The sequence below is a fragment of the Fundulus heteroclitus genome, chromosome 17, assembly GCF_011125445.2.
Source record: "Fundulus heteroclitus isolate FHET01 chromosome 17, MU-UCD_Fhet_4.1, whole genome shotgun sequence".
In the NCBI taxonomy this organism is placed as follows: Eukaryota; Metazoa; Chordata; class Actinopteri; order Cyprinodontiformes; family Fundulidae; genus Fundulus; species Fundulus heteroclitus.
The window spans coordinates 8,609,770-8,635,029 of record NC_046377.1 but is presented as its reverse complement, the minus strand read 5'-3'; the positions used below and the strand labels follow the sequence as shown (position 1 = coordinate 8,635,029).

At 40.8% G+C, this 25,260-nt stretch overlaps 1 protein-coding gene and 1 long non-coding RNA gene across 2 annotated transcripts; one reads left to right on the top strand and one right to left on the bottom strand.

Moving 5' to 3' along the window:
- Positions 1–1,740: 1,740 nt before the first annotated feature.
- On the bottom strand, positions 1,741–20,415 carry LOC118566557. The gene is made up of 2 exons (XR_004933109.1): positions 20,364–20,415; positions 1,741–2,351 (listed from the first exon to the last, which is right to left on the bottom strand). It is a non-coding gene; the product is annotated as an uncharacterized LOC118566557 (long non-coding RNA).
- ppp1r3aa (protein phosphatase 1, regulatory subunit 3Aa) lies at positions 2,431–9,382 on the top strand. The gene is made up of 4 exons (XM_021324687.2): positions 2,431–3,509; positions 5,051–5,109; positions 5,238–5,314; positions 5,838–9,382. The coding sequence occupies exons 1-4, from the start codon at positions 2,728–2,730 to the stop codon at positions 8,928–8,930; spliced, it is 4,011 nt and encodes a 1,336-aa protein (XP_021180362.2). The 5' UTR covers positions 2,431–2,727; the 3' UTR covers positions 8,931–9,382.
- Positions 20,416–25,260: the final 4,845 nt, after the last annotated feature.

Sequence of the window (25,260 nt, the reverse complement as noted above, 5' to 3'; positions counted from 1 at the left end):
AAAGAAAATGTTTCTGATTTAAATAAAAATCAGAAAAGTAGATAGTAGATATAACCCCTGTTTTGTTGTAAAACAAATAACTTTTTCATTACTGTTCATGTATATTCATCATCTTTCGGACAGCATGTTAAATGTAATCTTTGTTTTGTTTGAACTAACTGTTTTATGATTATAGTAATACTGCTCATTGGAGGAAAAGTCATGCATCCTTTCATTTTTATACACAATAGAAATAGTCAATGTATGTATTCTAAACAAAAGAAATATATTTATATGAACCTCTTGTGTTTCTCTTTATTTCAAAAAAATCTTTGTCTAAAAAATAAGTTGGACGTTCAGCGTCTGGTGAGAGAGCACGTCAGAGTTGCGATGGTAGCATGCTGCCACCTAGCGGCCATTGCCTAAAACATATACTCATGAAAATTAATTCAAAAAAATTCAGTGAACTCTTTATAAAAAGGGACTCCCTTTAGTATGTACGAAACAGTCTACGTAACACTGACTATACACTTTGAGTTTATTCAAACTAAAAAAAAATGGGAGTTGAAAATAAAATGTATTTAACCCTGGTCTTTAAAAAAAAACAAAAAAAAAAAAAACATTTTGATCATATAGTGCCATCTACTGAATATACAAGATTTCTGCTGTCCACTACATTATTACTCCGATTCTTTTTTGTATATTTTGCACATTACATTTTATTTTGAGCAAGTCTGTAGCTTTGCATCACTGGTTGCATGGATACATCCACGAACGAAGTGCAATTAAAGTCAGAATAGAACTTCTTTTGTTTAAGCATGTTCAACAAAGAGTGCTTTAAGGACAGAAAATGCACTCAGTTACCTGTGAGGGATAACATGACAAGCTCCAAAGTGTGTTTACAAGAATTGCAGCTTAAGGGCTTCAGTTACACTGCTTACCAAGCTTTAGTTGACTAAAACATCCAATCTACGATAGTTTTGGTTGGAAGAGAGGAGCAGAAAGCCTGGAAAGGAACAGTAGTATAATGCTTTCCTGTTTAAGATCAAGCAGATTATCTGTGAGTAGCTGCAGTGCAGAAGCTCCCAAAACCATTCAACTTTTACATATTTTGTCACATTACAACCACAAACCTGAATGCATTTTATTAAGATGCTATTAGGATGATATATCGACACAAAGTAGCACACAATTGTAAAGGGGAAGTGGAAAATTATACACAGCTGTTTTTTTTGTTGTTTTTAAAAATAAAAAGTTCAAAATGTTTGGTGTTTCTTTTTTATACATATCTTCTTCTTCTTCCTCGTGCAGGTGACAGATTGTGACACATCTACCATGTTCACAAATAAAGACAGATTTTTATTTATTTATTCCTACCTTCTTCTTTCTGCAAAATACCTCTAGCTCATTGAGACTGGACAATAGGCGCCCGAACATTATGTGACCGCGATTATTGCGACAGACCTTATTAAAAATTGGAATTGTCTTGGTTCCCGACTGGGCAAGTCTAACATTTATATATGCTCTGAAATTAAGCTGTTCCATTGTAGCCCTGGCTGCACATTTAGTGTCATTCTGCTGGACGGTAAACGTCTGCCCAAGCCTAAAGTTGTTTTTTTTTTTGCGATCTACAACGGGTTTTGTGTCAGAACAGTCCTCAATTTATCACCCTTCATCATCCCATTAACTCTGATCGGCATACCTGTGGCACGATGCAGCCATCATCACCATGTGCACGTTTTTTTTTTTGTTTTTTTTTGACACATATGACATTTTGCATGGAGGCTAGAAAGTTATGTTTTAGTCTCATCTGACCAAAGTACCTTATTCTACATGTTTGCTTTGCTCACTATGGACTATAATACTTTTTGAAATGGATTAAATGATTATTTTCTTTAATCTTCATTTAAGATTGACTTCTAAAGTGAACTGAACTGGATTTAACTAAGAGGATAAGAATAAATGGGGGTGTATACAGATGCACACAACAATACTTATTTATACAATACTCCTTTGTGTGGTCCAACAGAATAAAATATCAATAAAATACTCCAGCCTGGGGTAGAATCTTGCCAACATTTATCAGACATGAATGTTTTTGCAAAGGCACTGTCACAGCATGAAGCTGACGCAGCACGGCAACAAAACGAATATTAATTTGACACAGTATCGGTGGAAATGCTCCAATTTAATCCTCTGGGGGGGTCAGTGGTCAGCGTCAGCTCCCCAGCGGAGGGGAGGCTGATACTCTGCTGCAATTGGACACTTCGGTCAGGCAGAGCCAGCTGCTGGAACGGCGCCATCTTGAGTGTACGCAGCTTGAACTTTCTAACTTGTTTCATTCATTTAGTCACACTTGATCACTCCAAAACCTAAAAAAAAAAAAAACAAGAAAAAAAATAGCTGCATTAGAAATGCAGAACAAAAAGAAAGAGGATCAACTAGATTTGGCAGGTCACAGGTTTTTGAATGAGGTTGCATTTCTTCTTATCTTGTCCCTATGAAGGACACATATTTGGGGAGAATAACTGAAAGGATAAATGGTCGGCCCAGTTTAGCCGTGTCCTATTATTAGGCCTGGCTCAGACTCACAGCGCTCAGCTGTAACCGAACTCCATCTGTCCAGTCACGTCCTCTTCCTGCTCTCCCCCACTCAGTACTTGTGCGGCAGGGCTTAAGGGCACTCCGGTCTGTGCCACCCTACAAGCCAGACGAACGGCAGAACAGCCACGCTGACCGCCACGCTCTATGGAGGCTCTGGATGTCCAGCCCAGCGGAGAGGAGAGGGTGATGACTGAGGGGGAGGAATCTGAGAGAAACGGGGAAGAAGATGAGGGAGACGTGGAGGCCTCTTCCCCTGCCGTCTCCAGCACGGAGGAGGAAACTGATGAGGACTCAGAGCCGGAGCCCCCGCCCGTCATTCGCAGAAAGGTGTCGTTCGCCGACGCCTTCGGCCTCAACCTGGTTTCGGTTAAGGAGTTCGACAACGCTGAGGCGACGGAATCCGAGCCCGGCTGGTCGGACGGGAGAAAGGCGACGCAAACAGCGGAGGAGATCTATCTGTCCTGCTTGTTTACGGTCCCCTCGTCCGCAGAGGAGCTGGATCAGAGGCTGAGCGGGCAGATGGTGGAGCTGGAGAGCATCGAGCTGCTTCCGGGCACCACCACCATCCGCGGCATCCTCCGGGTGGTCAACCTCTGCTACAGCAAGAGCGTCTACGCCCGGGTGACTCTGGACCGTTGGAGCAGCTACTTTGACCTGCTGGCCGAGTACATCCCAGGGTCCAGTGACAGGAAGACGGACCGGTTCACCTTCAGGTACACCGTGGTGCCGCCGTTCGAGAAGGAAGGAACCAGGGTGGAGTTCTGCCTCCGGTATGAAACTCCGATGGGCACTTTCTGGGCTAACAACAAAGGGATGAACTACGTGGTGTTCTGCCGCCAAAGGGCACAAGCGAAGGAGCACGTGACCCCCGCAGAAGAGGAGAGCAGCGGCTTCAAGGGCAAGAGGAGCTGCCTCAAAGCCAACAGGTGAGGCACGTCAAGAGCCTTTCCACCGCTCGCTTAAAAAACACGCAGGAGCGAGCGAAGGCCCCACGCAGTAAGCCGAGACAGTGTGAGGTGTCTATCTACTCTGCGCTGCTCCTTTCATTAGATGGAGGCGAAAGCAATAAAAGCCCTGCTGTGCGGCCCATTGTCTGTTTACACTAAGTTGTTATATAACTACTCCGTGAGAGATGTTTGGCCCACAGGACACATTTTCCCCTTTTATGGTCAAATGTCAGCGCAGGTTTCCATGACGTCTTGCCGCAGCTCTTCCATTTGGACACTGCTGATACTCATGTTTTTTTTTGTTTTTTTTATTCTCTAAAAAAAAAAAAAGGAGGCACTGGGGTTTAAAAGTATTTATTCTGAGAGCTTTCTGTTGCTACCACAATAATTAGTGTATTTCAGCGAAATTTTATGCGGAGACAAAATAAAAAAAAATTTAAAAAAAAAGAGTAACAAAAGAGTGCAGAGGATACACATGCAGCCCCCCACAACACGTTCAGTGTGAAGGAACTGCACTCCGGTGTCACCCAGGGAGCTAACATATGTAAACCTGTGTGCTGTGGAGAAGTTTAATGCTGCGTTAGATCCCGAGATCTCAAGGAGTACTGTTCACACTCAAAAAAAGTGAACCAGAGCAGCTGTCCACTTTGTTAACATTTAATTTCTACTTGGCGCATAATAAAGGTGATTGTTGTGTTAAAAACAAACATGTATTTTTTTTTACTAGAGAACAAATTATACTGTATATGTTAACTGGAAATGAAATGTTAATATAAAACGGACAACTTTTTTGATTGCAGTCCATCATCTAGTGTAGACAATCCACCTTTACTGCAAGACCAGGCTATAATAATATTAGGCAGAAGAGCACCCAAGAGGCCCCTGGTAACTCACAGGGAGCTGCAGAGATCCTGGTGTCTTGTAGGGGGATCTGTTGAATAGACTCCCATTAGTTGTGCACTCCCTAAATCTGGCCTTTACAGATGAATAAAAAGATGAAAGTCCTTGGCATGCTATTGCATGGTGGAAAGTCCAGCCTTTTCCAGCAGCCCAAGCGACAAGGGAATGGTTTGGATGGAAGCATATGCATGTGTCAGAATGACCCAGTTTAAAGGTAAGATATTAATCCAATTGAGAATCTGCGGCGGAACTCTTGATGGAAAATGAAATTTGCAGGCACTATGCGTCCATTGGGTTTGAGCCGTTTTACGAAGAAAAATGGGCAAAACTTTCAGTCTCCAGATGGTTTATTGAGACACAGTATTGACTAATAACAAATGACCACAAACAAATGTGCGCCACATTCCTCCCCCCCCCCCCCCATTATCTAGTTGTACATGTGAAATCCTAAAAAAAATACAGCATTTTAGGTTTTAGCATGGGAAAAAAAAACATAACATTTGAGGAATCTAAATATTTTTGCAAGGTACCAAATTAATGTTAGTTAACCATGCAGTAGAATGGCGTTGGATGTTCTGTGTGATTGTGATTTAACAACTGAATACTTCTTTGAACAACAGGAATGGAGACACGGATGATAAGACTAAGGAGAGCGTACACACTAACACGGCTGCTGCAGGTGTGTATGAGGGCAACTTCACATTTATACAAGGATGAATACGCACACATGCATTCATCTGTGTGCTCTGATGCCTGGGACGGTTTTGGCTGACCCCCAACCCCAACCCTTTCATCTTCCTTCCACAGATACGGAAGCTGCACATAAAGTTGAAAAGACCTGGGGGGAGACAACATCACTTCAACATGAAGACCAAAAACCTTGGGTGAGCTGGAAAGAGACACGCAGCCTTTTTTTTCCCCCAAAGGGTGCAACATCACCTGACTTCTTTTCGTAGAGACAACAAGGCGTCACTAAAAAATTAAATTCGATTTGAAGTGCACGCAGAATGTTCTCTGTCAGGGTAAGAGTAGTAATGGAGTCAGACATGCACATCATTCTGAACATAGCCCAGTTCACCTCTGCGAGATATGGAATCTCGGGTAACCGGACACTTCAGGAACTATTTGAATTCACTCACGTGCAAACAACTAATAAAAGCAACCTGCTTGTACACATGCAGGAAGACTGGTGACTTAAACTAAGCCAAGCTTTCAAAAGGGGTTACAGCAGCGTTGCAAAGCATTGCATCAGTACATTAATGTTGCAAAAAGTATTCGGTGCGTGCCGGCGCTGGGATTTAATTCAGTTGATGACCTTAAACAACAAATAGTCCTGGTTGTGTCTGGGGGTTTTAATCGAAGGGAACACCAAAGTCGACCTTTGACTTTTTTTCGCTTTCTTGACAGGTGGAAAGCGTGAAAAGCCGCCGCAGAGCGATCCGCTTGGCGCGTGTGCAGGACTACCTCTGCCAGAGGGCGCAGCAGCAACCCAAGGCATTTCCACATGAGTCAGGCTGCGGCCAAAAGGTTTCTCAGCGTGTGTCGGCAGCACAGGGTGACTCTGCCAGCTATCTCTATAAATCCCGGAAGATGCAATTAAGTGAGAGTCCACAGGTACTTACCTACCATCAGATTCCTTTGCTCACATTAGACTGGAGCAGTCAGACACCCGAGCAGCCGGGCACTGCTGATGTCGATCACGTCTTGACTGAGAGAGCTAAAATGACTTTGTCAAAAGAGTCAAAAGAAAGTACACCACCTCTTAATGATATGTGGGAGAGCCTTCCTAACACTACACATGATAGCAACACTAAAGAAGCCTCTGAGAGTGATGCATGGCAGGTTTTCCTTAATGGGCCCGGCTGCAGGCACCAATCTGATGTCCCAGAGTCAGAGTGGCTCCAGACAGCAGCGTCGGTGCTTCCTTCAAATGATAAGGAGCCGCAAATCCGAGATTCTGAAGAAACTCGAGAATTTCAGGAGGGCGCCGATACACCCACCACCTTACAAACCTTAGCTGTGTGTCAGCTGCTGTCAGACCCTTGTGAAACGTTGTTGGCTCCCGTTGCTTTGAGCGCCAAAGATGATCAGCGAGCAGAGACGTGTGTCAGCGGGGCAGGAGATGACAACGCGGTGACGCAAGACGCATCCCAGAGGTCACAGACAAAGTCCGTAACAGACACTCCAGAGGAATTCAACCTCGAGAGGGCACCGCCTCTGTCCACGGACAGCGCTGACAGTCCAGCGGAGCGTCACAGACACAAGGACCGGGAGCAAGACGGCAAAGGAGTAATAGGAACAGCAGGAAGCGGAGAAGGCGAGCCCTTCACATTGCACACACCTGACTCGGTAACAAGCCCAGGGGAGTCGAAGACAACAGACATGACGGGAATGCCAGAGACTCCGAATGCCAGCAATGTTGATACAATCTCACCAGATGCAAGTCAGGAGGGGAGGCTTTCTTCCAGCGGGGAGCGAGAGGTTACAGGCACTGCACACAATGCCGTAGACGACATCCTGGCATTTAGGGAGACAATCAGGGATGAGAAAGGGGACAGGGACAGCTATGTCTTCTCCGCATCCAGGCAAGGAGAGGAGGAGGAGGAGGAGATCACGATGAACTATGCGGCGAAGAAGGTGCCAGCAGAAGGGAAAACATTTAGGCCACAGGAATGCAAAGAGTGTAATATACCCCTAAGGTATGCGGATAAAATCCAGCATGAGGAATTCAGACAAAGCCCAAACAGGGAGATTAATGAGAATGAAACGGCAGCAACCACAGCAACAAAAGATAAACATGGATTTGAAACAATGCAAAGTTGTGAGAAAAATTTGGAAAAAAACAGCAACATTTCCATAGACGTAAAGAAAGAGGATCCACTCAATAACCAGATGATGGCCGTAATAAATAAAGAGGTAAGAGCTGTGGGGACACAAAGCATAGAAACACAGGAAGTGACTGATGAAGGTAGTAAGCTCATCAAGATAGTGGATGAGGTACAATTGACAAATGAAGATGGATCATCTATATTACATATGGAAGAAAACAGGACACAGTCAAGTCCAGTCCAAGTGAATGAAAAGCTACATGATGAGAAGAGGGAAGACTTGCCCCTCACACAAATAGAACAACGTGATGAGCAACAATCCAGAACAGGCCAACAGGAGATGAGCTTTGAAAAAAAAGTAACGGAGCAAGAAGAAACAAGCTCTTCTACAGTTTTAAGCCCCACTGTCGATACACTGGAAGTTTGCCAAACAAGCACTGACACACAAATAGCCCGTCAAACTGACAGATATGGCCTCAACCCCTTGGAGGTGGTCGAAGTGAAATTGACAGACACCTGGCAAGACTCAGAAAGACAAAAACGCGATTCAAGTAGAGACATAAATCCAGAAGAGGTAATGGCAAAGGGGAATGGTGCACAGAGAGACACTTCAGCAGGACACCGATCTAAAACATCAAGAGGAACGAAACTAGATCAGAGTCAGGACGATGAGAAAGTCTGTGTTCGAAAGCAGAAAATAGAGGCGATGCGAGAGCTGATGGGTAATCCGGAGGGTCCTCGGGGGGAGAATAAGAATGCGTGGAAAGAACAAGAATCATCAACAGGAGTTAAGTGCTCTCCACATGCTGAATACAAAAAACCGGCAGAGAGAACAAAAGATCCCATTATGGTAGGAAATAGTGCTGCACTTGAAGCGACACAGTCGGAATTGGAGCAAACGTTCATAGAAAGGTTTGGAGACAATTTGGTTTGTAGCATCTGGGAAGAGGTCTTTGCTCGGCAGGTACGACCTTTTACTTGGCACACAAACACTGTCGGCGACACGAAAAGCGGGTGGACAGACTTGAGTCAAGATTGCTGTCCAATTTACGAGAAAAACTCAAGGGACACGGTTGATTCAGGCGCGTCTTTATTGGCGGAATTGCCGGCAGATTCAGCCGGAGAAGTCCGCCGAGGCCGAGAGCATACCACGGTGACTGAAGGCAATGAATGCTCTCCAAAAGACAGAAGGCAGCCCCTTACCATGGCAGAACACTCTGACAGTCCTCCTCAGTTACACACAGGTTTGGATTCAATTGGCCATTTGAGCCCAATACTCCACCGTGAGGAGACAATGTTTGAACCAGCTCAATCTCCTGGCCCTCCAAAGGATCAGGAGAACAGCTCGCAAATTAAAGCCAGATCGGTTCCTCGTCCGGAGAAGGATTTTGAAATAGAGAATTTTGATCGATCCCCCCAGCTTTCCAGCAAACACCGGAGGTCCTCTGAGAAATTAAATGAGTCTGATGCCCTTTTATGGTGGACTGTACTCTACACAATCAGCCACATCACTAGATTACTGATCTGCAGCCTCTTGGTGGGTGGGTTCTTTGTTGTGGTCTTTCTCTATGATTTCCCAGCCTTCTTTGCGCTCTACATATTTTCAATGTCTTGGTGGATCTTTAAGTGGAAGAGACACCGGATGATTACAGGCAGTAAAGCTACAGAATAGTTTAGGTTTATTGTCTTCTCGTGGTCAGTTCAGCTTGTGGGAGATCACGTATAGGATAGAATTACACCAGGTGCAATATGCTGATAGTGTGTCTGCTTTATTGTGGATTTTCCTTTTGCCTTTATTTTTTTCCCGATGTAATACTGTAACCCCGACCCGAGCTAAGCAAAACCTACTTGGACGAGGAGCAAATGCAACTCAAACATCGAAACCTTCCTTTGTTTTTGAGGCAGTCAGCTGCTGAACTTCTAGTAAAGTCATACATTCAGAGATGGCTATATTCACCTGCCGTTTGACTAGTTTAGTTAATGCACATACTCTGCTAAACTTTCCTGTGTCCAATGTGTGTTAATTTGCTGTGTTTTGTGGGCCCAATACAACTTTACAATGTATGCAATTCAGCAAAGTGACTTTTATGACATTCATCATTAAAATGCATTCACAACATTTAAGCACAGTTTGTTTTTTCTCTTCTTTCTGCAATTATTTCGTCTTTTACCTTTTTTCGTCACCTAGTCCCCAGTGAAATGGTGATCAATTCTCTTCTTGGATTGGGGCCTATCTATGCCGAGTTGGCATCTTTTTCCCCATGCATGCACATGTCTCCTCCAGGAACTCCGGGTTCTTCCCGCAGTCCAAAGAAAATCCATGTAAGGCGACTTTAAGTCGCTAACATGTCACCAGTGTAGCTGGCATCTGCAGGAAAACGGGTTCCATTACACGTCAAAGTTGAACTCAACTGTCGCTTCAGAAACAAGCCAAGGAGTCCAAGCCATCGAGTGAAATCTCCCCTCTTCCCTCTGACCTTTACTCTATCAAACAACTCCTTTTTTATACTGGAAAATGTGTTAACCTCTCACAAAAGTTGGCAGAACAGGAGGTATAATGCCAGACCATTCCTCCCTGGGATGTGTCTTCAGCAGAAGAGACACACCTCTACATAAACAGTATGTGACATTGTAATAAGGAATTCTTCATCAATTTCCAAGCACCAAGATAACTTACATCATGAATTATGCCCCCCCCCCCCCCAAGTTTCACTTTGGCCACCAGCTTTAACGGCTGGTTGCACTGTTGGCAATACACATGCATCTTGAGTGACACTGCATTTCACCAGGAGTTACTTGATCCCGTACTGGGGTATGTCGACCTTTTGTAAGTTGGCTCCATTTCCATGCTGGCACTTTTATCTATGTGGCAATGAGCCAGCACTGGTGGAGTGGAGGGCTCCTCGTCAAAGGGCACCTGGCACAGCCACTGCAGTGCGTGCAGACAGCAAGTAGCTGTGATCAGGAAGAAACCAAGAAACAAGGATAGAATCTAAATTAATGTTGCCTGCCCAGACAGAGAAGGCCATTTGTAATATTGACAAGCTCGCAACGCTCAGGGACGATAAATGAATCTGCTTTCTACACAGTTGAAGAGATGAGCAGCACTTATTTGTACTTCTTGAGCTTATTCACATTTTGCCATGAGAAGGCGCTCTGGTGTGCAAGAAACAAAACAAAACTGTGTGGCAGAAATCTAACTTTGCAAATCGGCCTAAAAAACATGTCATGGTGGCAGCATCAAGCTTGTGGAAATTGTCTTCTGCAGCAATAATTGGTTGGAGACTACGGTTCACCTTCGAGCAGATGAATCACCCTAAACTTACAACCAATACTGCAATGGAGTGGTTTAGATCAAAGGATATCAATGTGTTAGAATGGCCTAGTTAAAGTCCCGACCTAGATTCAAATTGCAATCTGTAGTAAGACTCGAAAATGAATGTTCACAACCACTTTCCATCCAATCAGAACTCAGGCTCATTTACAAAGAATGCTCCTCACTCTACTTTATGCATTGCAAAACATTTTTCAACTAGTTATCTGCAACGTAAATCCTGTTTTTCCACCTCATAATTGTGCACTGCATCCTTTGGACGGTTACTTGATATCAAGAGGAATATTAAGGCTGCAAGCAGCATTGGGAGGGTCCCTGTGTCGTAACCGCAGGAGATCAGCATCGCCACCTCCACGCTTCCCCGTCTCCGGTGAGCCTGCTGTCCAGATTGTAAAACGATGGCCTCCATCACTCAAACGGCTAACTTTGCGTTCTAATTGGCCCAGGCTGAACAGATGTCAGTGCTTTAAGCACATATCTTTTGTTGCTATAGATGGCGGTAAAGTCATTTAAAATGGTCAAACTTTCAAATTTCCAAATAGCAAATGATTCAAAACATTTATTTTCAAGTTCCATTTGTAATAAATAAATAAAAAGCTGTAGAAGCTAATTTGATTTGACCAAAGTAAGCTACGCATACATTTTGCCCAGGTTCATGTCAGGCCACTGAGCGACCCTGCTGTGTACGTGGAGAACCGACCCCCTGGAACGCAGCCAGGGCCTTGTGATACAAGACTAAAATGAGATCTTGCCCATCATGTGTAAATGCCACCCCCCCTCCACCCCATTGGTCCTCTCACATTACACAGTGTATAGAGGGATTACGTGAGCAGTGAGCCCACAATACTTGCAAGACTTTGAAAAGCATGAGGACACTAGATAGCTTCTTGTCGGATCAGACTGCTTGATTTCCCACTTAGGGTTATAATTAAGTCAAAACTATGACAGCAAAGATTACAACTGAATAGAAGGGGCAAAGAATTATAATTTTGCAGATGGAGAGACCCATGAAACAGTTAGCTCTAAATGTCTGTGTGTCAGTCGGTATGATTACTGTCGTACAAGTCTTTGTGGGGGAATCGAAACAAAGACGGAAACAGGGAATGACGGCTGTTTCCCAACCCCGTCCTCACAGGTTCCCCTACTTCAATAGGACAAAGTTTTAACATAGCAGCAACAAATGTCTTTCTCCTGCATGTGTCTGACAGGGACTCACTGAAGCCCATTTCGGACGTGGTGATGAAAAAAACTGAAAACAAGAATTTGCACCTCGTACTCATGAGATGGGTATGCCAGGATGATGGGAAAGCTTTCTCATAAGGATGGCTTGTCAAAGTTACAATTAAGCTATCATTTTGGGATTGATAAGACATAGCCAAGTCATAATTCCAAGGTAGAAAAGTCATAATTTTGACATAGTCAAGTCATAACTAACTCATACATGTAAGATAACTAAGTTCTAATGAAGAGACAAATCTTTTTACAATCGTAGTGCTCTGGAGAACAATTATTTTAATGTGTATTAAAGGTCAGATTGCGGCACTAGAATGTATTAGAATGTGTTTGATACACTTTACAATGTTCTCTTGTTAGTGAACTGTTGTGGCCATGTGGGGTTGACTTTTTTTTTTACTGAGCTCTTTTCCGTGTTAATGTTGCAGTGTGTTTTCAAATATTGTATTATCCATAATACAAGAAACATTTTCAATAAAGAAAAGCAGATTTTTTTTTCACTACGGTAAGAATGCCAGCGCTATAGCGCTTAGTGTGAATTCAGAAATGCATCTTCCTTTATGGATATTGGAAGCCTTAAAGCTCAATAAACAGTTTGTTACCAGGGAGAAAAACATATATATTTTTTTTCTTTCTGACAACTAAGTGTGGTGCTACATCTTTGCCAGCAGATGTCAGGATAACTCAAGTTTTCAAATCATCCATCTGGAAGCAGCCTGCACACAATTATACAATTTATTAAACACATTGAAGTATGTATAACAGATAATTAATCATAATTTAGGCCATTGATCACACCATACTCTATATAATCTCACATACATGAGGTGTATAAGGTGTGGCAGGCTGCTGCAGTCAAACCCATAGAGGAACCGTAATATAATATAGGATCTCCCAGTGAAAAAAAAAAAAAAAAAATCAGTTTGCAGTGAAGTGCAGTGGTGGGTAAAAGAGGGCGCATAAGGACAAGGTATGTGAGTGGAAGAGAGCACAAAATGAGGCAGCGCTGTGTGTTGTGCAGCCCGAGGGGACCTGAGGCACTGTGCTGACAGATTGGCGACCTGACAGACTGCATCGTCCACATTTTCGTCGTATTGGGAGCAACTTTTTTTTTTATTCATCCTCCGCCCCAGCCTGAGCAGTCGCCCTGCTGGCGCATTGTGCTCTGCCCCCACCCCAACCTTCAGCTGTCTGAGACCCCCCCACCCACCACCCCTCCACTACAAACCTTTCCCCGTCTTTGCCTCTCCCATGCTCACTATGACCGCCCAGCACCTCGACATTCCCAGATGTCCACGGGCTTTTGTGATACTGAGACAGCCAGACTTCTGCCATCGGTATTTGGCCTCCGAAAGTTCATGCGTACGGACGACTGCTGAGGAATTATTGTTATATAACTGAAGAGGACTGCAGGCTTTATCTTTGCGTTTATATGCATTCGCTTTTTGCTTGGCAATGCTCCATTAATCCACTGTCTCACTGAATGTCTCGGTCTTCATATGCTCCAAAGTTACTTCAGTCAATAGGTTTTCCAAGAGAATTAGGCTTGCGTACTGTTGTGTTAACCTTGCCATATGTTTCCAAATAGTCACATCATATTCTTTTATTGACCCATGTTTAGCGTTGTTCACAGGATTGGATAACTGTAGCTTAAAGCAACAAGACATGTTGAGAATTTAACAATTTATCCCGTTTAACCAAGATTGGGCTCAGCGGCGTGTGGAACAACCCGAATTGGCCGCACGCCGCCGTGGGATGGCCTCCCAATTCCTAAACAAGAATTCGCTACAAGTCAGCCATTATGGTCGGTCTCCCTGGCACAAACGGCACACCCACGCAGATTCCACAAGTGTTCAGTGGGACTGAGATCAAAGATGCAGACAGGCCATTCGGTCGGCTCCGCTCCCAGATTCTGGAGGTAGTCCCTGACAAACCCAGATCTGCTTGGGCCTGCGCTGCCAGGTTGAAAGAAAGAGTTCGGTCCCTAAGAGTGGAGAAAAGGGATTGCACGGCTTGCAGTATCTCATCTTGATAGCTCTATGCATTGCAATCATCAGCAAGACCATATCTTGATTACAAATGCGGTTTGCTACCCAACACCATCACGCTGCCTCCATCAAAAGCTGTCTGAGTCCCATTTCGCACACTCTGCTGCTCGACCCACGAATATATTTTCCTTTTAAATGTGGCACGGTTAAATGTGAAATGATTAGGCTTGCCAGTGGCATGAAATTTAGTACTCAGAAGCATAGTTGCAATGCAGGTGTAATCTGCAAAGCACAAATGTCCTTACCTTTTGTGGTAGTATACTTGTGATGGTAGGAGAGTGGTTTTCTAGGATACCTCCAAACAATCAGTCAGTAACCATCTAATGATCTATTGAGACCCGGCAACCCTGGGATGCCCATTTTTGCTGCAGTTCTCCAATAGATGGGTTACTATCCTTCTAACTCCTCACCATGCCTAGTCTGTCACAGTTCAAATTGTTTCTGCACAAATGTTTGTTACCGTTTTTATTTTTTAACCTGTATTGAAGAGCATGCTGTAGCAATCAGGCAATTTGCTGATTTATTTAGAACAGCAGAGCTCTTTCACACAGGAGTAGCATTGTTTTCCGTTTTTGAGGGCAAGGTGAAATTTGCCTTTTCTGTCACATCATAAAGTTATGTGCTTCTTGACGATCTGATTGTCTTTTTGTAAAATACTTCTTAAAAAACTACCCCTAGACGAGGGGTGTCCAAACTTTTCATCATATGGGCCAAACGTCTAAAGTAGTCGGGGGACAAATAATCATTTAAAAAAAACTAAATTGCTCAAAAATCATATTGTTGTTTTTTTTCTTTTCTTTACCTGCTCTTCAAAATGTGAGCATGAATGATTTTAACTAAATAAATGACTGGGATTTGGCGTTGGAAGGGAATGTGTAAGTCGTTGTAGAGCTAAAGCTTAAAAAGAGTTTGGCACATTTGCCTGAATAGAAGATGGTCATCAGTTTGCAAATTATTATGGGCTCAATTGAAAACAAAATGTTTTAATTTATATTATCAGCAATAAGTACAGGATCTTGGTCAGTCGTTGAAAATACTTGGTGTATTTAGTTGTATCAACTTTAAATAAATTAAAATCAGATTAGTCATTCAATAGATCATCATATTTACTATGGAATTCAAGAAAATGTGAAAAGTGTGGCTATTAAAAGATGAATACTTTGTGTCATACCTTATATTTATCTAAGGTATGAAGATGTTAACTTGTCTGTACTAATTTTGCCTTAATTAGAAATAAAACGTCTCCATCTGCATCAACCACCTGTGCTGGTGGGGGCAGATCAGTCAATTTCAGTAGGGAGCCTCACAAAATCAGTACAGAGGGCGCAAATTGCCCCCAGGCCACACTTTAGACATCCCTGCTCCAGACATTCATGACATTTAGTCATGAACCAAACATACATGTCTGTCTCTCTCACCACTCACACTTCCTCCACTTTTTCTAGGACTAGTGGTGTTCCAAAATGTGGTTCAACCTTTAAAACAGTTCAAAGCTAAACTTGAAAAGAGACGGATTGCTTAATGCACAACTTCACCTACGCCCAGAAGATCTGGTGAGGTGAAGAAGACCCTGATGATGGCCACAAGCCAAAACGGACTGGTCTCCTAATAAACCTTGTTCCTTTTTTTTTGTATAGTCAAATTAACACATTTACTTTGTTACTCATGGGGAGTTCAAAATGGAACAGTTGTAGTCAAGCAGAAAATTTGTCGCTGAATGCTAACAGTCATCTTTCACAGTGTCTTAAAGACAAGCATCAAACTATACGCTGCAATATCTGAACAAAAATAAGTCAATGGAATAAGATTTTTGCACTTAAAATAGGAACAACACATCACCATCATCCTATTTCAAGTGCAGTATATCTAATTATCTTATTTTAGGGGTAAAAATATTCATTCCATTGGCAGATCATCTTATTCACCTGCTCAAATCAAGCACAAATACACAAATTTTAAGAAAACTTTACTTCTTTTTAGATCCGTTTATGCAGTGTATGTATTTCTCTTCTTTTTTGTCTCAGAGTTTATCTCTAAACTTTGATAAGATCCGTACTTTGGCTCTTGCGTATCATTCCCTCTTCTCGCCAGATTAATTGCCCATACCTTGATATTTATAGAGAAAAGCCAAGCCTGGCGCGTCTTTGGAAAAAATAATAAAATAAATCAACCTGCACAGAGTTACTTTTATCATTTGACTATCTTCTTTTAATGATAAGACCCTCTAATAAGACCTTCTAAGCCAGTGGGATTTATTTCCCCTTCATCTCGCGTCTTCATAATCCAATTCATAACAGCTATCCAAAATGTTCCACATTTAGACCACACGTTCCGCGGCATATCAGTCTTATTCAGAGCACTCACTAGCAAGCTCCTGCTTCATTTTGCTTACATTACAGGATTACTGAGAGATGACAGGGTTGTTTGTCATCTTTACCACACTGCCAGTTTTGCCTCGCAGTTCGCTGCGAGGAGGTGCGAGAAAAGAATGAGGAGGAAGATGAGCAGGACAGGAGGAGGAGGAGGAGGTGTAATTAGATCACACACACACAAGGAGGGCTGTATTAACTTAAGCTAAATATCAGTTCGTTGTTGCCCCACAAAAAGGATTGTTAAAAAAATAAATGTGGATTTAATTTGTAAACTTTTCTGGTAATACATTAAGCCTTTAAGATAAAATTTGAGCTACACAATAAAAGAAAATATTTTATCTTTTTAATGGGAAACAAGTTTAGTGAAACACCAATGTTTGTTACTCTAATTTGATGTAATAGACCTACACAAGGTAACACTTGGCTGGGAAGTGGAAACATGCTTAAAATAAAAATAAAAATTAAGAATCAGAAGAATACAACAAAAAATAAAACTAACAGTAACATGCATTTAAGCCCACTTCAGACATTGTATGCTAAGATTGAAGATTCTAGTCTTCCATTGCTGTATAACTACCTTCCACAACAGTTTAAGTTCAGACAGACAGAATGGGTAGTATCTGTGAACATACATTTTCAACACTGATTAGCTTTGCTATGCCTTAATAGAATCCTTCCCTTATCATGATGCTGCCACTACCATGCTTCACAGCACATAGCCCTTCTTTGACCTTTTCACTTTATCCTTGACCAAAAGCTGCTTGTCAGGACTTTGATGCAATCAAATGGGTTCCCTTATACCAATCTGTATAATCTGACCCAATCTGTATAATCTGATTGAATTTGACTTTGTGAAGTGCCTTGAGATGACATGTCATGAATTGGCGCTATATAAATAAAAATTGAATTTAATCAGATAAAAATAGGACATGGGTTGACTATATAGCACTTTTCTAGTCAAATGAACCACTCAAAGCGCTCTACACTACACTAACAAATTGCTCTATAGAGCCACATTCACTCAGTCCTCACAAACATGCACACATTGATACAACGATGTGAACACCGGCGGGCAACTAAAGCAGCATTGTGTAACTTTTAACCACTAGTTATTCCATAAAAAAGTAAAAAACTAAGCAACTGGACTTGTTTTTGCGTAGTTGAAGACGTTTCGCTTCCTCTCCAGGAAACTACGAGAAACTACGAAAAACAAGTCCAGTTGCTTTGTTTTTTACTTTTTTTTTTGGAATGACCATGACCTGGATGACTGAGAATCTTCACCAGCTTTTAGCCACTAGGGGCGCTAGACCTGTAACTTCCAAGTTTAGCGCCACGAGGGTCCACTGGCAACACTGCAAACAGTCTCTCTCCATGTTTTGGAATCTGATAGCAGACCAGTTGGGAGCAGCAGATTGAGAAGTCATGGAATTGCTGTATATTGGACCTGAAAATGTATTTAATATATCTCAAACTAAGCTAATACTTGGTTTAAAGTTACACAGTGCTGCTTTAAGTGCTTTCACCAGGCAAACATCGACACGCGGCAGAGGGAAGCTGGATTGTTTCAGATTGCAGGACTACTACTCTACCAGCTGAGCTGCATCTTCCTTTGTCCTGATGAACGCTAATGGTTTCCAGCAAACCGCTAAAGCTTTTATCCAACAGTCGAATGGATACTGAGTGTACGTTACTCACTCTTGCACAGCCTCGCTACTTATGCTAGTCCTGAAAGAAATGTGTTACTCTTGAATGTATATAGTAGAATTGGATTAAAAAGAGCTGAATAAACATTCATGCCATGCTGTTTAGTTTTTATTTGAGCGATCCTTTGAAATCCATGGATCGTTCTTGAAACTCGATGGCTATGTGATGCACCGTGTTTTGTTGTCCATCAAATAAGATTCCAATAAAACACAAAGTTGGTCGATAGAAAGAGACAAACTGCGGAAAGACTCGAACGGATATGAATACTGTTGCCGGGCACTGTGCAGTTGTGACACAGCATTCCTGTCCCTTGCTGCTGATAGACTGATGATAACTCGATGGAGAAACAAAAGGGTTTTCTCTCTTCTAAAAATTTAACTAAGTAAAAAAAAATTGCACATAGTAACCAGTGAAATTAAACTAGAATTAGAATTCTTCCTACCAGAAATTGGATTATGTGGATAAATTCAAACTACCAATGAATCTGAGGACACCTCATTGTCTTTCTAACCACGTGGGCAAGAGTCTCAAGGTATTCTGAAATAAAAAGGGACTTTTTACTTGTTTTCATCTGTCTTTAAATGTCTTGGGTATGGAGGTGAGCCATGTTTTTGCTTACCAAATCAAACATCATATAGTCTCAAATGTGGGGAAGAAGCAAAAAGCGTGTACTGTTAAGGTGGACTAAATGAAACAAAACATAGCTTTCTGTAATGCTTTTGTAGATGATATATATTCCTCTTTTACAATATACAGTAGGTTTACAGAAAGGCTTCTTCATGGGGCTTCACCAAAGCGCAGAACCAACATGGGGGAAAAAGTCCTTTACCTCTCTCCTGGATATCTTATGGAGCCTAAGTTTTATGTCTCATTCTTTTGTTTGTTTTTTTTTCAGACGATGGCATTTTGTGCTCTTTTCCCCCCACAGATACCGTTTCTTTTTTTGTGTGTTGTTAACCAAGTCCAAAAAGACGTGAACGTTCTTCTTCTTCTTCTTTTTGTTTTATGGCGGTTGGCAAACAACTTTCAGGTGCATTACCGCCACCTTCTGGACTGGAGTATGAACCAGATGTCTAATCCCTATAATCTCCCTATTAGACCTGTTTTCCTAAGAAACCTAAACACAGATTTAAAAACCACATCTCCAGAAGATTTTTGTAGCAGATCTCTAATATTTAATTTAACTTTATTCCTATTTAACTCTTCTACTAATTCCTCTCTTTCTAGATTATATTTATTACATTCCATAAAAATATGTATAACTGTTTCCAACTTTCCACAAAAATTACATAACCCCGTACTATGTTTATTTATTATTTTCAAAGTACTATTTAACCCTACATGTCCAAATCTTAATCTAGATATAATATCTTCCTCTTGTTTATTCCTATTTTCTTTTCTACACTCCCCCACTTTTTTTTGAATATTATAATAAAACCTTGCCTTCTTTTCACCCTCCCATTTTTCCTGCCACTTCTTTTTGTAATATATTTTACTTATACTCCTTATCTCATTTTTACTATATTTACCTTCCAGTTCGACTTCATTTCTCTTACTCGCACTCTTTGCAAATGTATCTGCTAATTCATTTCCAACTATTCCGGTATGAGCCGGAATCCAAATAAATTTAACAGTAGATCCATTTTTTCCCATTTTACGTATTGATTTATTTATATCTATCAGAATGTCTTGTCTTGCTTCCGACTCTTGTTCCATAATACTTATTAATGCACTACTTGAATCAGAACAAATTAACACTTTCTTTTCGCTTAATTCTTCACTCCATTTTAACGCCATTGAAATAGCCAGTAACTCTCCTGTGTATACATTCAAACTATCCATTAATCTTTTATTTTCCATAATGTTTAAATCTGGAATTATAAATGCTATCCCTACTCTATCATTTACCATCTTTGATGCATCTGTATATATTTGTAAGTATTCTCCATATACCCTTCTTATGTATCTTTCCACCTCTCCTTCTACCGTTTGTCTTCCTTCTTCCAACAATGTTAAATCAACTTTTATCTCTTTTTGTATCCAAGGCGGATTACATGAAAAATCCACGACCGGGCTAATTAAACATTGATTTAATCCTATTTCCTTTATTTCTTTATTTATTATCCATCCAAAACTATTTATTTTTACATTCTTAACACTTTCTTGGCATGGTTGTAATATATTATTTATAGGATAACTTTTTTTATGCCCTTTTACTTTTGCCCAAAACCCTACTCCTAATTGTTTCCTTCTTAACTCCAATGGCATTTCCCCCATTTCTACCTGTAGTGCTGACACTGGTGTCGTCTTCATTGCCCCACAGCAAATTCTTAACGCTTGATACTGTATTTTATCTATATTTTTTAATAAGTTATTTGAGGCAGAATTATATACCACACAGACGTGAACGTTACCTGCTGTTTTGCTTTATAGCGGTGCCTCGTGAGTCCTGCACGCTGCTCCTGCCCTGCGCACCTGGTCCAAATATCCAATTTCCACACCTGCAGCCACTTAGTGATTATCTCTCTCTCTCTCTGGATACAAAACACCTAGCTTTGCTTCACTCTGTTTTCAACGTGATTTTCTTGCATATTCAATGTTTGTGTAATATTACTACATATGACTCTTCTTTATTTTTCATTTTTTAACAGTACTAAATGAATTAAACACAGCTCACATCCAATAACTTTAAAAGGTCCCCTGAATTTATTTTATGCCAGCCAAAATTAAAGTATATTAAAGAAAAATAAAAATGCATTTACCGCAGTAAAGGAGAAAGTAACTTGGAGCAAAACCAACACGTTTATGGAAGGAGAATTTAAATGAGAACAAAACTAGCAAATAATTATGATGTGGGAGTGCTCATGTTTGCTGCAAAGATATTAACAAAAGTTGAGAGGTCAGCAATCAGCCAGCCACCCTGCTTGTGCAGGCTTAACATTTAATTTGTGCTGCTTCTATTTAACATTTCCCCATAAAAGTTGGGAGTGGGATTGAACTTTTGATCTTCAATCTTTTATTAAAATCTTTAAAAACAAAGCAGCAAATTCAAAACTTTCACAGCACAAAATATTATATGCAGTAGCTAATATATATTTTATGGTAAAAAAAAAAAATCAAGCATAATTTTTTAAATCTTTTTATTTCTTTGGATCTCAAGTGTGAGTTTTTGCAAAACAAATTCAGGGCTTTAATAATAAAACCTATAAAAAATGATCAAACTGCATTGTATTTGCACTAATTCTTTCCGTTAGATTATAGACATAATTTTTTTTGTTTTGTGTCACTTTTAATAAACAAATGTTGAGGTATTGAAACACATTGATCTTTTATGTGTAAAAAAAAGCAATATTTAAGTTGAGGTAGTCATAAAAGACAGTTTGGTCACTTTCATTCTATTTATATTCCACAGCTTAAAGACATTCATTAAAGGCTGTTGTCCTATATTACCAGCCAGACTGAGCAAAATAACACAATCCACAGATATTTGTTGCCTGTTGTTCTTGGCAGAATTAGGTTTTAAGGCTAAGAGTTTGGATGGCAGAGACAGATTTGTCGGTGATTCAGAGAGTCTGGAGCTGAGGTAAACTGTGTCACGCTTTGTGCCTGCATACAAGCAAGTGTGTCTTGTGTGCGAAGCTTCATCTTCGCATGGGTCCGTGCCCAGAATCGTGCCTTTTTTTTTTTTTTTTTCCCACGTGGGTGTGTGTGAATACGGGCCCGTGAATTACTTCACAATGGGTGGAAAATGTGTATTTCAAGAATGCCTATACATGCATGCCCGTGTACTGTATGTTATATAGTTGTGTGTGGGCAGTTAGGGCTTCACAAAGACAGCACCATATTGAGGAGAAACATATTGTTGGCAGCAAGGCTGAAGAAATATGCTCCATCAGTGAGTTTTTTTTTTTCCTGTCTTTATTTTCTTTAAGAGGAGAGACCAATACAATGACAATGCGTGTTTTTTTTTTTCTTCCTCATATTTTGGGTTTACTTGAAACTTCTCATTTAGGTTTTTATATAAAGAGAGCTGCCTTACAAAATCAAAAAGAAAAAAGCTATTCATTACACATTAAAGAAAACACACCTGAGCCGATGTTGAATGTTAAATGCAGCCCTTGATATTGCTTGGAAATCTAAGGACTGTGTTTTGTGTCATTGTGATCACTGGATGTTATGACTGGAAGTGGAATTATTGGACGTAGAGCTAAGGTAAATAAAAGGAGCGCACAGAGGAAGGAGGAGACACTCAATTTAAATCTCAGATAAATGGTGCCGTTCTTGTGAGACTGCAGCTCAATCCGAATACTTTTAAAGAGTAAGGACTCTTTGGCTAAAGCGGAAGTGCGTCAGCGGTCGCCATGATGCTGCAGTCTGTAATGAAGGATGTAGGAAAACTAGCCTTCCGCGGCTAGTTTTGCCTAGGAACCTCACGATGTACCTTACCGGTGCTAAGAAGCCTTAAGATATCCCACAATCCTTAGTGTGACATGAAGTATCTGTACAGCCCACCTCACGAAAATCAACAAAAATGTCCGGAGGGAAGAGATCACACACTTTGTAGTTCACGCTTGAAAGACTGCAGGCCCGGATTTGACTTGCATCATCCATGAGAATTTCTGTCTCGTAATGATGTCTGGGTTTAAGGCTGTCCGGAATTGGCACAGCAGTCCGAAGGCCCTTTCCTAACCACGGTAGAGTTCTTACTGTTAATCCTGTGAAAGGTCAAGGAACAGGAGCTTGAAATAGGAGCTAGAAGCTATTATTGAGGGTATCCGGATGGAGCCTACAGCTCAGTGAGCTGGAATACAGCCTGGACCCAATGATCTTAAAGCTCGTGTCAATGTGACAACTTTCTGTAAGTTCATGAAGACTCTTAAAAACCCAACAATGGAATCACAAAATGAATTCCGATATGGACTGAAAGCCAAAACCGGAGTATCGTAGTCCTGGCATTTAGCTTAAGGTAGAAAACACGCTGCTGAATTCAGGACAACTAGCAGGTAAGTCAGTAGTCAAACACAAGTAAACTGATGTGCAAAGAGTTACAATATTTTCAGAGCAAAGAGTTAAAGTCATGGATGACTCTCTTAAAGTCCTTCCGTGCGATTTCAGTTGAACAACAGAGCTGAGGTGGGTAACAAATTTAAAATTCTTAAACTAAAACTAATTCTAAGGCACACTAACATAGATTAAAAGGTTTGGTGAATTGAAAGTCCCTAAGATAGTTGCAGTAATGGGTGCCAATCCAAATGGGATATAAGTCCTATTTTGTTACCAATACAGCTGGATTTGGTCTAGGTAATTTCATTTTTTTCTCCTTACTGAGTTTTTGTATTCCTGATCTATTGGTGAAGCCAATTTAAACCCAGAGATCTGACACTCCCTGAAAGTATGGTTATAGGTCAAAAAGCATTTCAGTCTTTGGAGTTCCACCACTTTAGAGCCCCATAATAGCTTGCCACTTATTCTTACCCTCCACCAAGGATAGTGTTTTTCAGTTATGGTATAAAGTAGGTATTATGCTGGAGCAGATCTTCCTGGAGCAGCTTTTGACAAAGTGCATTATTCCCAAATAGCGTTTATACACCAGCAGCTCAGACCTCTTCTTGAGTCCCATCTCTAGTCCATATATACTTATCTTACATTTTTTACTTTTTTTTTTTTTTTTATAACAAACCATTCAGAGCATCTCCGACCTTCTGTAAGTAAATTTTAAGATAGCCAATCTACCCATGCTAAACTCCTTGGCATACACATATAATATATAGTATATATTAAATGTGGGAATTGTGGCCTAGTGTTTTGAGCAGGGTGCTTGTGTCGGAGGGAGGCTACAATTCTGGCTTCTTTCCACTGGCTGCCTGTGCATTTTAACAAGATCTTATTTAGATTTAAAAACGTTCACATGGTCTTGCAATTTCTAACCTCCCTGAGGTGCATAACCGATATATACAGTATATTTTTTAGTGTTGCTGCTCCCAGATTATGGAATAATCTCCTTTTTCAAATCAGAGATGTCCCTTTTGCTGTCCACTTTAAAAACACTTCAATTTTTTTTTATTTATGGGCTTTTGGCACAGCCTGAGACTTATTGTTTTCACATGTTTGTTCATATTACTCATTACTGCTAGCTATCTTCTAATTGGTCAATCTCTTTTAAATTCACATGGCATGGCAATAAACAGTTAGAGAGTGTCCACTGGTCTAGTTAGTTCCTGAAAATGTAGAATGACTTATATCCAGGTGCTTGGTCTTATGTGAAGAATTCAAAGTGTTGTCTTGTGTCATTTTATTTCTGTCTTTTAACATTATGTCCCACGCCATCTTGCCCAAATTATGTCGCCCAATAAAGTTCAATTGCAAACTCCCTTGCAACTGATCACATTGCTATTGCAACACTTTCTCAAAGTACAGCGAGACGACAGACTAGAATAAAACAAACAAATGCATATCACCTCTCAACAGACCAGTTAAAAATGAAAAGGAAGTGATGAAGAGGGTCAGTATTGAAGAATTAGGCGCAGCAAATGCAGCGTTTTTTTTTTTTTTAAATATGTGAAGAATGGAAGCCAAGGCAGAAAGATGAGATTTGTATTTTACTGCTGTTCATGAGGTGACCCTGAATCCAATTGATTTTTACCACTCTATTATCATAAATCTTCAGCCTGACTGCACGTGTGTAGGTTATCGTGCTGGAGTCCATGATGTTCATGTGTGTATGACCTAAATCACCAGTCCAATACGACACAGGAATGCATGTTACTCTCTAATAATCTTGTACGAGTGCTAGATGGAGTCTGTCTTGTGTTACATGCATCAAGGTCCCACATAAAGAATGTATTTTGAAGATTTTCATGCACTTCTACCTATGCATGTGTGTTAAAATGTAATTTGATGTTGACAAAATCATCTTTGATTGTAAAGAAACCTTACTTTTTGCTCCGTTTTGTAAAGCTTTTATGGAAAACTTTGATAATGGTCTTCTAAATCATCAAAGAGGTCCCATTACAAAATATGACATGGTTACAAAAATGAATGTTAATACTACAGAAAAACAGAAAAAAAGAGTCTGAGTCGCTCTCAAGTTGCATAGATTGTAAACATGGTTCTTAGAAGGGCTTGTGAAGGGTGCTGAATACAATGTTGCCTCTTTGAGAGTTAAAATTAATTATCATATCCCTATTTTGAGTTTTAGAGTAACTTTAACATGTTTTACAAACTGATAACTACATAGTTAAGGCCTATGATTTAAAAAGTTCCCAGGTAAAATTATAAACACCTTTTGGACAATGCTAGAAAAACACTGTA

Bases quoted from the DNA above. Each gene is read 5' to 3' on its own strand.
- ppp1r3aa (XM_021324687.2), top strand. From the start codon at position 2,728: ATGGAGGCTCTGGATGTCCAGCCCAGCGGAGAGGAGAGGGTGATGACT. The intron at 5,110-5,237 runs GTGTGTATGAGG...TTCCTTCCACAG, and splicing joins CACTAACACGGCTGCTGCAG to ATACGGAAGCTGCACATAAA. The intron at 5,315-5,837 runs GTGAGCTGGAAA...CTTTCTTGACAG, and splicing joins ATGAAGACCAAAAACCTTGG to GTGGAAAGCGTGAAAAGCCG.